Raw genomic sequence first — 12,098 nt, 5'->3', positions numbered from 1 at the left:
GGCTAGAAGAGTCAAGACCACTTTCGGATAGATTTTTCTGTCGTTCATCTACTTGTTCTCCACTTACAGAATTAAACCAAGACTCAAAATGTTACTTATAAACCAAAACTGACTTATTTTAACCAGTACATTAAAAATATATCTGAAGTTCAAGTCACCGATTACCTTTACATGTGAAATGCCTACTTTTGCTTTCACATTTGTCAGAAAATCCTTATGGTGATCCTTATGTTATTTAATGAGAAACCATTAAATACACTTTTAGGAGATCAAAATCAAGAAGTGGTTTGCAGTTAGGTGATATATGATTGTACTGTTCCCTAATTGTGCCTCTGAGGAGGCATTTAAGGTTCTAACTTTCAGCAGAGAATGGCCTGGTTTAACCTTGGTGTATGTTTCTCTCCAAATACTGTCAAATTACTAATATTTATTTTCTGTGAATGGCTCAGCTGATGCAGGACAGTCAATTAAATTCAGTTCAACAAATGCGGGGTCCTGTAGGTGTCACATGCACTAATGTGAGGTACCTGAGAAAGAAGGTGCCAGAGATGTGCCGGCCTCGTGGGGGATCTAGGCCCTGCCCTTTTTTAATTCTCCCACCACAATAGAGAATCCTCAAAAGCAGGCGTCATTGGTAAATATGAATACTTAGCATGACGTAGGTGCTCAGTAAGCATTTACTCAAAAACTAGGCCGGGCGTGGTGGCTCATGCCTGTAATCCTAGCACTTTGGGAGGCTGCAGTGGGAGGATTGCTTAAGTCCAGGAGTTCGAGACCAGCCTGAGCAACATAGTGAGACCCCATCTCTACAAAAAATACAAAAATTAGCTGGGCTTGATGATGAGTGCCTGTAATCCCTGCTACTCGGGAGGCTGATGCAGGAGGATCACTTGAACCCAGGAGTTGGAGGTTGCTGTGAGCTATGATGACTGTACTCTAGCATGGGCAACAGAGCAAGACCCTGTCTCACCAAAAAAAACAAAAAAACAAAAACAAAACAAAACCCTGAATAGCTAACCCTATTAGCAACTTTGAAAGAGGAGAGGACCTCAATGTATTGGGAGAAGCAGGTACTGCAGACTCACTTGCTGGACTTCTGTCAGCCCAGTATCTTAAACATCATATTTTTTCCTATTTCAGTTTTTTAAAAATTTTATGAATGAGTGCACTGAAACTTTTCCAAGCTGTGCATCTCACTGTTCTGTACAGACAAAATGCAAAGGAAGGGTTGGTTGGTGGGAAAGAATCTGATAATATCTAGGTTCCAATACCTTTGAGAGACAGAGAGATAGATATGTCAGTTGGCTAATGTTGAAGGATACAGATCTAGTACTCTTTTTTCCTCTCTGCCCATAACCTTTTCCCTTTTTAATGTCATCTCCAAATGACATATGATAGTAATGTATTTTTTGCTGTTCCCAAACAAGAAAACCATTATTAAGGCTTTATTGGAGCTCTTTTACTGTTTAGACTGTCTGTGGTCTTAAATCTTTTCTTTGCCGGTGTTCCTGTTGTCTTTTCTTCACTAACCACCCTGACTGCAAACCCTGAGGGTTCAATGACTGATTTGTTAATTAGCTTTGGGCCTTTTTCCAAGACGAGCTGCAGCTGTTATTACAATATGATTAATAATATTTGTGGCCATGTATGTACATACTTAGGTATGTTGTGATCCATATTTTTAAAAGAAAAAGCTTTCTTGGTTGTAAAGAATTTGGTTTCCATCTGCGAGAACAGTAATAAAATCTGCATGTAAGTGGTTAACATATTCAAAAATATTCAAGTTTCTGCTAAGTACCAGACATGATGCTAGGTCCAAAGGATACAGTGGTGGGAAGAGTAGGCGTAGTATAGTCTAGCTGGGGAGACAGACAATAGACAAGGAGCAAATATTAAATACAAATTCTGATCAGTTACAGAGGAAAACATCAGGATGCCATGCTGGAGAATGGAAGGCCCAGCTTCAATAGGGTGGTCAGGGACTACTTTTCTGAAGATGTGATGATTAAGCTGAAATTTGCAGGTCCAAAAGGACGCAGTCATGCTAGGACAGAAGAGAAAGCCATCGCAGACAGAGAAGAAGCGATGTTTAAAAAACAAAAAACCAAACAAAAAAAGCCTATCCTTGAGTAAGCATTATTTATTTTGGGTTGAAGATGGTTGTTGTACATGGGCATCCGTATGTCGTCCCCAGGGAGTGAGGTGGCTGCCTCTATAGGTTCAAGAATGCAGATTGTGGTCATGAGACAGGTTTCTTGGTGAATCCTTTATATGTCCATACTCACCTTTACACTGCTTTCATTTTCGCCTTTGCTGCCCGCTGGAGACCCATGTAAATAAGTGCTGTGTGTTGTTTTCTCAGTTCCCCTAGCTCAGAGCGTGAATAGGTGGTTGGTCATAGATGCTTCTGGGTATGGCTAATGACTAACATTAAAAATCCTTTATGTTAACTTGTTCTTCCATGATCTACCCTTGCTAGGAGCTTTTCTTCTGGACATTTTTAGTACAATTTTAGCTTTTCACGTGAAGTTGAGTAATTCAAAGAGATATTAATGGGATTGTTTTGAAGGTATGGATTTTAATGGGCGCTTCATACCCTAAAAAGTCATGTGCCCTCGGGTATTTTAGGTGTATACTCTAACAATATCAGGCACATCTCAGAAGTGGGAAATTTGAGGCTACAGAGCGTAGCTCCTCAGAGACCAGGACAGTTTTTCAAGATACAATAAATATAACCTGATAGACAAGAAAACAAAAATATAGATGTTCATAAATCTCTGAGGGAGAAAAGTTAAGTAAGTTATCAAATGACTGAATGAAGGCTCCAGAATGTGAGCTTCAGGAGGGCAGGGTCTTGGATCATGTTGTGTTATCCACTGCTGGGTCCTCAGCACTTAGAATAGGGCCTGGCACAGAGTGGAGCTCCGGAAATATCTGTGGAGTGAACAACCGAAAAGACCTTGAACAGATACACTTAGCCAAGTAGGATACTAAGATGTGTTTTAGACATATTATGAATGGTAGATTTTGAGTTTGTTTTTATTATTTTAAATAAATGGTGAATCAGTAAGACTATCACAGAGGGAAACTTGAAAGTTTTCATCTTCCTAATAAAGAAATGATTGGCGGATATCAGACTGAGGTGGGGGGTGGGGGGAGGGGATGGGTGTATGCCTACATGATGAGTGCAATGCACACTGTCTGGGGAATGGACACGCCTGGAGCTTTGACTTGGGGGGGACAGGCGGTACATGGGCAACATATGTAACCTGAAATTCTGTATCCCCCATAATAAGATGAAATAAAAAAAAAAAAAAAAAAAGAAAGAAATGATTGGGAGAATTGGAAAACAGTGGCCTTGATCCCAAAGTTGCAGGACACAGAGTATTTTGGCATCTTAGATTTATGATTGGTATGTTTTATACATCTTTCCTTTCTTACCTGTGTGGCCTTGGGCAAGCTATTTAACCTTTCTGTATCTATTTCCTTATTTATAAAATGGGAGTAACAGTAGATAAAACCTACCTGATAGGATTATTGTGAGGATTAAATCAGTTATGTGTAAAGCATTTGAAACAATGCCAAGCACACAATAAGCTCTATATGTGTTAATTGTCATCAGAAGTATATTTTCGTTGTTTGGGGTAACCTCTGTTAGGAACCTTTATATCCCAAGTGATAATGATAAATTCAAAATTGATTAAGATTTAAAAAAAAAACTTTTATGAGGCATATATTTGTGTTTCATTTGTTTTTGTAATAGCTTTAATGAGATTTTATGTGCTATAAAATTCACCCTTTTAAAGTATACATTTCAATGATTTTTTTTTTGTATATTCACAAAGTTGTACAATTATCACCACTATCTAATTTAGAGTATTTTATTATCCCCCAAATAAATTTAAAACATTTTCATTACCCCCAATACCCATTACCAATCTCTCCACATTCTCCCCTCTCCTTAGCCCTTGGCAACCACTGATCTCAGTCTTTCTTCATATACTTGTCTATTTTGACCATTTCACATAAATAAAGTTATGGTGTGGTCTTTTGTGTCTCATGTCTTTAACTTAGCGTAATGTTTTCAAGGCTCATCTATGTTGTAGCATGTGTCAATGTGTCAGTACTTCATTCCTTTTTGTGGGCAAATAATCATCATCATGATTTTGGTTAGCTGTTCATTATCACAGTATTTGCGGCATTTGAGTTGTTTCCATTTTCTTGGCCCTTATAAATAGTGCTGCTGTGAGCATTCATATACCAGTTTTGTGTGGATGTGTGCTTTTAGCTCTCTTGAGTATATACCCTGGAGTATAATTGCTGCGTCATATGGTAATTCCATGTTTAGCATTTTGAGGAACTACCAAGCTTTCCCAGAGTGGCTGCATTTTACAATCCCACTAGCAATGGATGAGGGTTCTAATTTCTCTATATCCTTACTAACATGTTTTATTGGTTATCTTTTTTATTTTAGTCATCCTAATGAGTGTTAAGTGGTATCTCATTGTGGGTTTTTTTTTTCTGTGATATTTTGAAATTAATTTATACATTTTTATAAGATTTTTTATTTCAGCATATCATGGGTGTACTCATTGTGGTTTTGATTTGCATTTTCCTGATGGCTAATGGAGTTGAGCATCTATGGTTTATTGTCCATTTGTATATTTTTGAAGAAATGTCTTTTCAGTCCTTTGCCCATTCTTAAATTGGGTTATTTGTCTTTTTATTGTTATGAGTTCTTAATGTGTCTACACATAAATCCCTTATCAAATATATGATTTGCGAATGTTTTCTTCTATCCTCTGGGTTGTCTTTTTCACTTTCTTGTTGGTATCTTTTGAAGTTCATGAGTTTTTAATTTTAATAAAGTCCAATTTTTTGTCATTTGTGTTTTTGGTGTTATATCTGAGAAGCCTTTGTGTAATCTAAGGTCAGGAAAATTTACTGTGTTTTCCTCTAAAAGTTTTATAGTTTTAGCTCCTACACGTAAGTCTGTGATCTATTTTGAGTTAATTTTGTATATGGTGTAAGATAAGGGCCCAAATTCATTCTTTTGAATGTGGAAACCCAGTTTTCCCAGCACCATTTGTTAAAAAGACTGTTGTTTTCCCACTAAATTGTCTTGGCAACCTTAACAAAAATCAGTTGACCATAAATGGAAGGGTTTATTTCTGGACTCTCAATTCTATTCTATTGAATATAGTTTTGTAGTAAGTTTTGAAATTTTGAAGTGTGAGTCCTCAACATTCTTTCTACAATATTATTTTAGCTATTCTGGATTCCATGTGAATTGTAGGATCAGCTTGTCAATTTCTGCAAGGGAGCTGGGATTTTGATAGAGATTGCACTGAATCTGTATATCAACGTGGGCAGTATTGCCATCTTAACAATGTTAAGTTTTATGGTTCATGAACGTGGGATATGGGATGTCTTTTTATTTATTTAGGTTTTTAATTTCTTTCAGTGATGGTTTGTAGTTTTCAGTGTACAAGTCTTGCACTTCCTCTGTTAAATTTATTAGTAAGTATTTTATTCTGAGGTTATTGTAAATGGAATTATTTTCCTAATTTTATTTTTAGATAGCTCATTGCTGTATGTTTGGAGGGTTTTTTATTTTTTATTTAATTGTAGTAAAATATACATAACATAAAATTTACCATTTTACCTATTTTTAAGTGTACAATTCCCTGGCATTAAGTACTTTCACAGTATTCACAATGTGTGTAAAAATCATCAGAACTTTTTATCATTCTAAACAGAAACTGTGTACCCATTAAGCAATAACTCCCCGTTACCTCTCCCCTTGCTCCCTGGGAACCTCTACCCTATTTTCTGTCTCTTTTAATTTGCCTATTCTAGGTACCTCATATAAGTGGACTCATACAATGTTTGTCCTTTTGTGTCTGGCTTGTTTTGCTTAGCATGTTTTCAGGGTTTACCCATGTTATATCATGTGTCCGAATTCTGATCCTTTTTAGTGCTGAATAATATTCCATTGTATGTTTGTACTACATTTTGTTTATACATTCATCTGTTGATGGGTACTTGGGTAGTTTCTACCTTTTGGCTATTGTGAATGATGTTGCTATGAACATTGGTGTACAGATATCTGTTAGAGTCCCAGCTTTCAATTCTTTTGGATATATACCTAGGAGTGGAATTGCCAGATCATACAGTAATTTTCTGTTTAATGTTCTGAGGAATTTCCAAATTGTTTTCCACAGCAGCTGCCCCATTTTACATTCCTACCAGCAATGCATGAGGGTTCCGATTTCTCCCCATCCTCACCAGCACTTGTTATTTTTCTTTTTTTTGATAATAGTTACCCTAATGGATGTGTTTGTTTTTAAATTAAGAATTAAACTTCAGGCCGGGCGCGGTGGCTCACGCCTGTAATCCTAGCACTCTGGGAGGCCGAGGCGGGTGGATCGCTCAAGGTCAGGAGTTCGAGACCAGCCTGAGCAAGAGTGAGACCCCGTCTCTACTAAAAATAGAAAGAAATTATATGGACAACTAAAATATATATAGAAAAAATTAGCCGGGCATGGTGGCGCATGCCTGTAGTCCCAGCTACTCGGGAGGCTGAGGCAGTAGGATCGCTTAAGCCTAGGAGTTTGAGGTTGCTGTGAGCTAGGCTGACGCCACGGCACTCACTCTAGCCAGGGCAACAAAGTGACACTCTGTCTCAAAAAAAAATATATAAAAAAAAAAAAAAAAGAATTAAACTTCATGCAATGATCTTTTTAATGGTAGAATACCTGATTCCTCAGGCAGATGTGTGCAAAGTGTATTTCATTAAAAAGAAAATCAAGGAAAATTGTGAATTTTCTCTATTTTCTGTTAGCTTTGTTTCCTTATTATAATTGTAATATCCATAATTTGTTATAATTGAGGGTAAACAATTAAATGTAGGCATGGGCTTTTTAGAAGAGGAATATTTATAATTTTTGCACACATTATTTTAAAGTTTGGGAAATTTAGTTATTCCTGTCTTTTCTATGATGTTAAAGACTACAGAAACCACTGGTAGAACTCTGCCAGACAAGAGTGAGGAGGTCTGCAGATATTTCTTGAACCCTTCATTAATGTCACCAGAATGTTCACCAAAAACGACGAAAAAGAAAACAGAAGACATGAGTGACCTCCGCTCTGAGAGTCAACGAAGCATACCACTTGCTGTGACTGATGCTTTAGAGCATATTATGGAGCAGCTCAATGTTTTGACACAGGTGGGTTGGCATCCTTTGCTCTTGGGGGTAAGATATACAAAACAATCCTGGTTATAGCAGGTTGCAGAACTAACAGAGCAGAGGGAAAATTTTCTTCACTAGCAAGGCAAACTCAAGGTGACAATCAGTATAGCAAGGTAGGCTGAGCTGCCCTAACCATGCACATGTATGTGTGTATGTATAGACACACAATACACACATACACACACTGTGCTAGCTCTGACTTCCAAGGCCAGAAGGGAGCAGTGTGGGCTATGAATGGTACTCCGTGCTATCTACCAACGTCTTGGTTCTAGTAATTTTCTGCCCTTAGAATTTGTGATGCAGTTGTGCTCAGATAGGCCATTCACTTAAGGCCATAAGAAAAATGTGTTGGGAGTAAACATTTCTGGTTAGTGTGAAATATCGCCTGTGTTCCTAGTTTTCACTTTGTAAATATTCTCACTGTCCAATATATAACTTCCTCTCATTCCAAAGCTTCTCACATTGATGTAGTGATTTTCCAGAGGTGATGGTTTTGCATTCCCATTTTATAATATTACCTAGTCCTTTGAGGCCAATTTATCTTTGCAAAGAAGGAATACAGTGGATCTTAAGTAATGTACCAGAAGTCTTCCAACTCTTGGTGAGGAGGTGTAAACTCTTGGTGAGGAGGGAGGTGGTATGTTGGTTGAAATGGATGCACCAAATGCTTCTGTTTCAGCTTTTCTGATTCACTGTTCCCTTTGAAGAAGTCTTCTCTTGTTCCTCTTTGATGTGTAGAATGAGGATACAAATATTTGTCAGAATGGATATTGTTGTAAGTTATATAGAAAGAGAGTCTAAACTGTGAACTAGAGAGATGTCAATTAATTATCCAGAATAAATATTTCAAGTTGAAATAGCTCTTGCATAGAAATCACCTAACGCAGTGCTCAACCCTGTGTGTGCAGTATAATCATCAGGGCAGCTAAAATACATACACATGTCCCAGTTCTTACTTCGAGAGGTTCCATTTCCATTGGTCTGGGATAAGGTCCTGACATCAGTCTTATAAGCACCCCATATGATTCTGTTGTACAGCAGTGTTTAGAACCACTAATTAAATTAGTATTTTGTCCTGTAGATACCATCTCAGGGCCTCTGGAGTTAAGAGGCATGTATATAGTTTTCGGGTCCTGACAGATTGTGGGAAAGAGCCATGTGAGAACTTGGAAGTCACCATAGGATTTGCACAATGAAAATCATATTAAAATCACCCATTTTCCCTTCATAATATTGTGAAAAAGGTGACTTTCTCTGTATTTGTGAGACATTTCTTTCCTTTAAAGGCCATTGCCCTCTCACCTTCGTGCCAAATTTCATTTTAGTTGGCTTGTTTCCCACATTGCCATGACTTCCTCACCCAGACTGTCATTTCAGTGTCAGGCCCTCGTTAGGATCCCGCCCAAATGACTCTTTCCATTCCCTACTCTTTCAGCTTCATTACCCGTTTCTCCTCCTTTTTACCTAATTCAAAGTATAAATCACTTTAAGCTTTAATGAATTTCGCTGTGATTTTTTTTAAATTTTGAAGGCATAGATTGCTCTTCCGTATTAAAGAGGTTAAAAGCAGGCACACAGCATACTTGCAAAAGGAGAACAGTGAATCTGTGGGCAAGCAGCAAGTAAAATAAATATGTTCTGATTCACTTTAATTACAGATGACTTAACATCACCTGACTAAGTGACAGGGTGTTTATAGCTATCTCTACTGAACTATACTTAGAAATAAATTAAAGTGAAATTACATTGTAGATGGTAAACAAATGGAGTTAACCAGTGTTGAAGGTGTTGATAATGATTGTATCAACAACGTTAGCATGTGAAATGTGATAAGGTGTGAAAGTATCTGGCAAAATGCTTGGCACATAGTAGGCACTAACAAATGGTAGAAAGTATTATCAGCATGCCTATTATTTTTAATTAGTCATTATCTATAGTATGGAATATGAAAGCAAAGGCTATTAAATGATATTTGTTTTAAAAATTGGTTATGTTCAGGGGATGACAGGGAATCAATTTGTTATCCTGAAACTTGTTGAGTAAGATAACCAAACATATATCCTGCCTTTCCTATATGAACTCTGCCACTGGGTAACCAGATAGTGGATGAGGGAAGTGTCTCGTTTATAAATTATCTCAAATAATAATTTTTTAAATAATAAAATTAGAATATCATCATTTGCAATCCGCAAGAATTGATAGATCTAGGCATTGAATCACCATAACACCACTAAAAGAGACAACCAAACATTATTAATGTGCCCTCTAATGAAAGAAGAGACCACCTCCTGTGGTCTTACCAAGGGTTCTAACCTGATCAAGCCTTTGAATCCCGCTGCCAACTTGTAGGCTATACAGAGGATGCAAGAATGGGCTGAACTGCACCCTGACTGTACAATCCCTAAAATCTTGACTGGTGGAAACATTACTGGTCAAATGGCCTGAGCCTGTCAACAGACAAATTATAAAGAAAAGAAAGGGAGAGGGTGGGCACCTATAGATTAAAAGAGATTTTAAATACCATATAAAGTCTTGAAAATGGGAAAGATAAAATTATAGTGCCTAGGGATGTACACCTAAGAAACAGAACCGTAAAGAAACAGAAGAAAGTGATTGCTCTAAAGGTCAGGGTAGTGGCTGATTTGGAGAGAGGGCAGGGGAGGTGATTGTGGTAGGCACAAAGAAGGTTCTCTGGGGTGGCTGGCAGAGTTCTAGTTCTTGATCTGGGTCATGGTCATAAGGATGTTTTTTCTTATGAGAATTCCATAAGTAACACATATACTTTGTGTGGGTTCCTGAATAATGTTTTATTTTGTAATAAAACAATTTTAAGATATAAAAGACTGAAGGCAAAGTAGTCAATATCACAAAAAATTTAAATTTCCCAAATTTAACATATATATGTATGTATGCATGTGTTCTGTATGTATTCTAACTCCTTCTTCTTATAAATGAGCATAGTATTCTTCAAGTCCTGTGTGCCAGCACTAGCGTAAGCATTTCATCCAATCCTGCTAACAGCCCTATGAAGTACTATTAGCATCTTCTAGGTGAGGGAACTGCTGGCAGTCATGATATTTTCAAAGTAATCTAGCCATCCTTCTGTCTGGGGTGATAGAGGTATGGTTTGCCATGGATTAGATCGTGACAGAATGACCAGAGATGACGTTTCAGTAGCACCTGGCCAGGCACCCCCACTGCCCACACTGCTGTGCAGTTGTGTGTGGCCCCTTCCCTGGCCTTAATGCTTCAAAAGATCTGGCATAAGAATAGTCTATAGAGCCTGGCCTGATCTTTTACTCCTTTTTCCTCAAACATGTCAATTTTTTTCTTTTCCTTAAACTACTTGATAGTGCCTTGCCCTGTGGTAGCACCCAGAAGAAAGCCTCATTTTTGAGCCAACTTCTTGGCAAAAGAATGGGTGTCCCAGTTCTACAAAGGATCTTCTGTGTAGATTGTCACCGTCATCCTCATCACCAGTGTACTGGGCATTGATTATTTTGTCCTCCTTTTCGCAGACTGTTTCAATCTTGGAGCAGCGACTGACTTTGACAGAGGATAAACTGAAAGACTGTCTTGAAAACCAGCAAAAGCTTTTCAATGCTGTCCAACAGAAAATTTGAATAGAAAAGTATGAGCAGAGGCACGATAAAGTGAACACATGTACATATACTCGGGAAGGTAGTACAAGATGCTCCATGCAACACAACCGCGCGCTCATTATCATGGCATTTCTTAAAAGGGTGAGCAATAGAACAAAAGGCAGAAAAGGCATATCTGAGGACTAATTTAAACACACAAATCAATGTCAAGGACCTAATTTAAATCACTGCTATTTATGATTGCAGTAATAAAATGATAAGCACTCAAGTGACTATATTTTTTCCCATATTATTTTAAATGTCAGTTTTCATTTATAGGCCAAATCCTGCCAGGAAAGTAACCAAATCTCTGGATTTCGCTGTTAAATAATTTCAGATTGACCATGTTCAAGAAATTCTTTAAAGCAATTCACACATTTCTTTAGTGAACACACCCTTGGGGTGAAATAATTCACTGACCTCTAAAACAGCGTGCTGCATGCAGACAATAAATTGTTGATCTGACTTGTTATATTTCTTTCAGTTCAGAAAAACCTGTCCTTTCTTACTAATGGCTTGAAAAGATGATCTAATAAAAATCCCCAGACCACAGAATTTCCACAGCAAGAATACACTTATTTTAATTGGCAATATCACATAGATAACATAGGGCAGTGGGTTTTATTTAATTCATGGTGTAGGTTGTTTATCCTTTGGCCAACCTGAAGGAAAATGAAGAGTTAGAAGCATGCAAAGCATGCCTGTCTTTTCTAGCCCAGATGAATGCACTTGGTGGTTTGGATTGTATCCAAATCTGTGATCACAGTGCACAAAAATTATGTTAGTGTGATTTGCAATATCCTAAAACGCTGGAATGATGCAACAGCAAATTTAAATATACACACATATGTGTACACATGCTTCAGACATATTGTTGCTTAGGCAGCTAAATAATAAGTACTTTAAAATATTTTGCATCATTGTATTTTTTTAAATGAATTGTGATTTGAATGAAGCAAAATGAAAATGAGCCAGACATTCTAAAAGATCTTGGTTACAAATTAAGAATTTTGTTGTATCTTAAACAAAATGAAGATTAAAGTGAAGAAAAGCAGACAAATTAATTTTGGCTTGCTTTTCTATTAACTTGTATCAAGAACAAAGGTGGGAAAAGGCAGGCCATATTTATGATGTCTATAGGTAACATGGGGAAAATGCTATTCTATGTTTTGGAAAAGAAGAAAAAAATGAAGTCCTATTTATG

General features: G+C 37.3%; 1 protein-coding gene across 2 annotated transcripts in view; it reads left to right on the top strand.

Moving 5' to 3' along the window:
* POC1B (POC1 centriolar protein B) overlaps positions 1-11,864 on the top strand; it is a 90,289-nt gene extending 78,425 nt beyond the window's left edge. For both annotated transcript variants that reach the window (XM_069491261.1, XM_069491262.1), the window contains 2 exons: positions 7,011-7,229; positions 10,772-11,864. In XM_069491261.1, the coding sequence (XP_069347362.1) occupies positions 7,011-7,229; positions 10,772-10,876 (324 nt within the window). In that variant the 3' untranslated portion in view covers positions 10,877-11,864. The remainder of the gene's footprint in view (positions 1-7,010; positions 7,230-10,771) is intronic.
* The last annotated feature ends 234 nt before the right edge of the window (positions 11,865-12,098 follow it).

Source organism: Eulemur rufifrons, chromosome 16, assembly GCF_041146395.1.
Source record: "Eulemur rufifrons isolate Redbay chromosome 16, OSU_ERuf_1, whole genome shotgun sequence".
Classification (NCBI taxonomy): Eukaryota; Metazoa; Chordata; class Mammalia; order Primates; family Lemuridae; genus Eulemur; species Eulemur rufifrons.
Note: the sequence above shows the minus strand (reverse complement) of the source record. Positions and strands in the feature narration are given on the sequence as shown.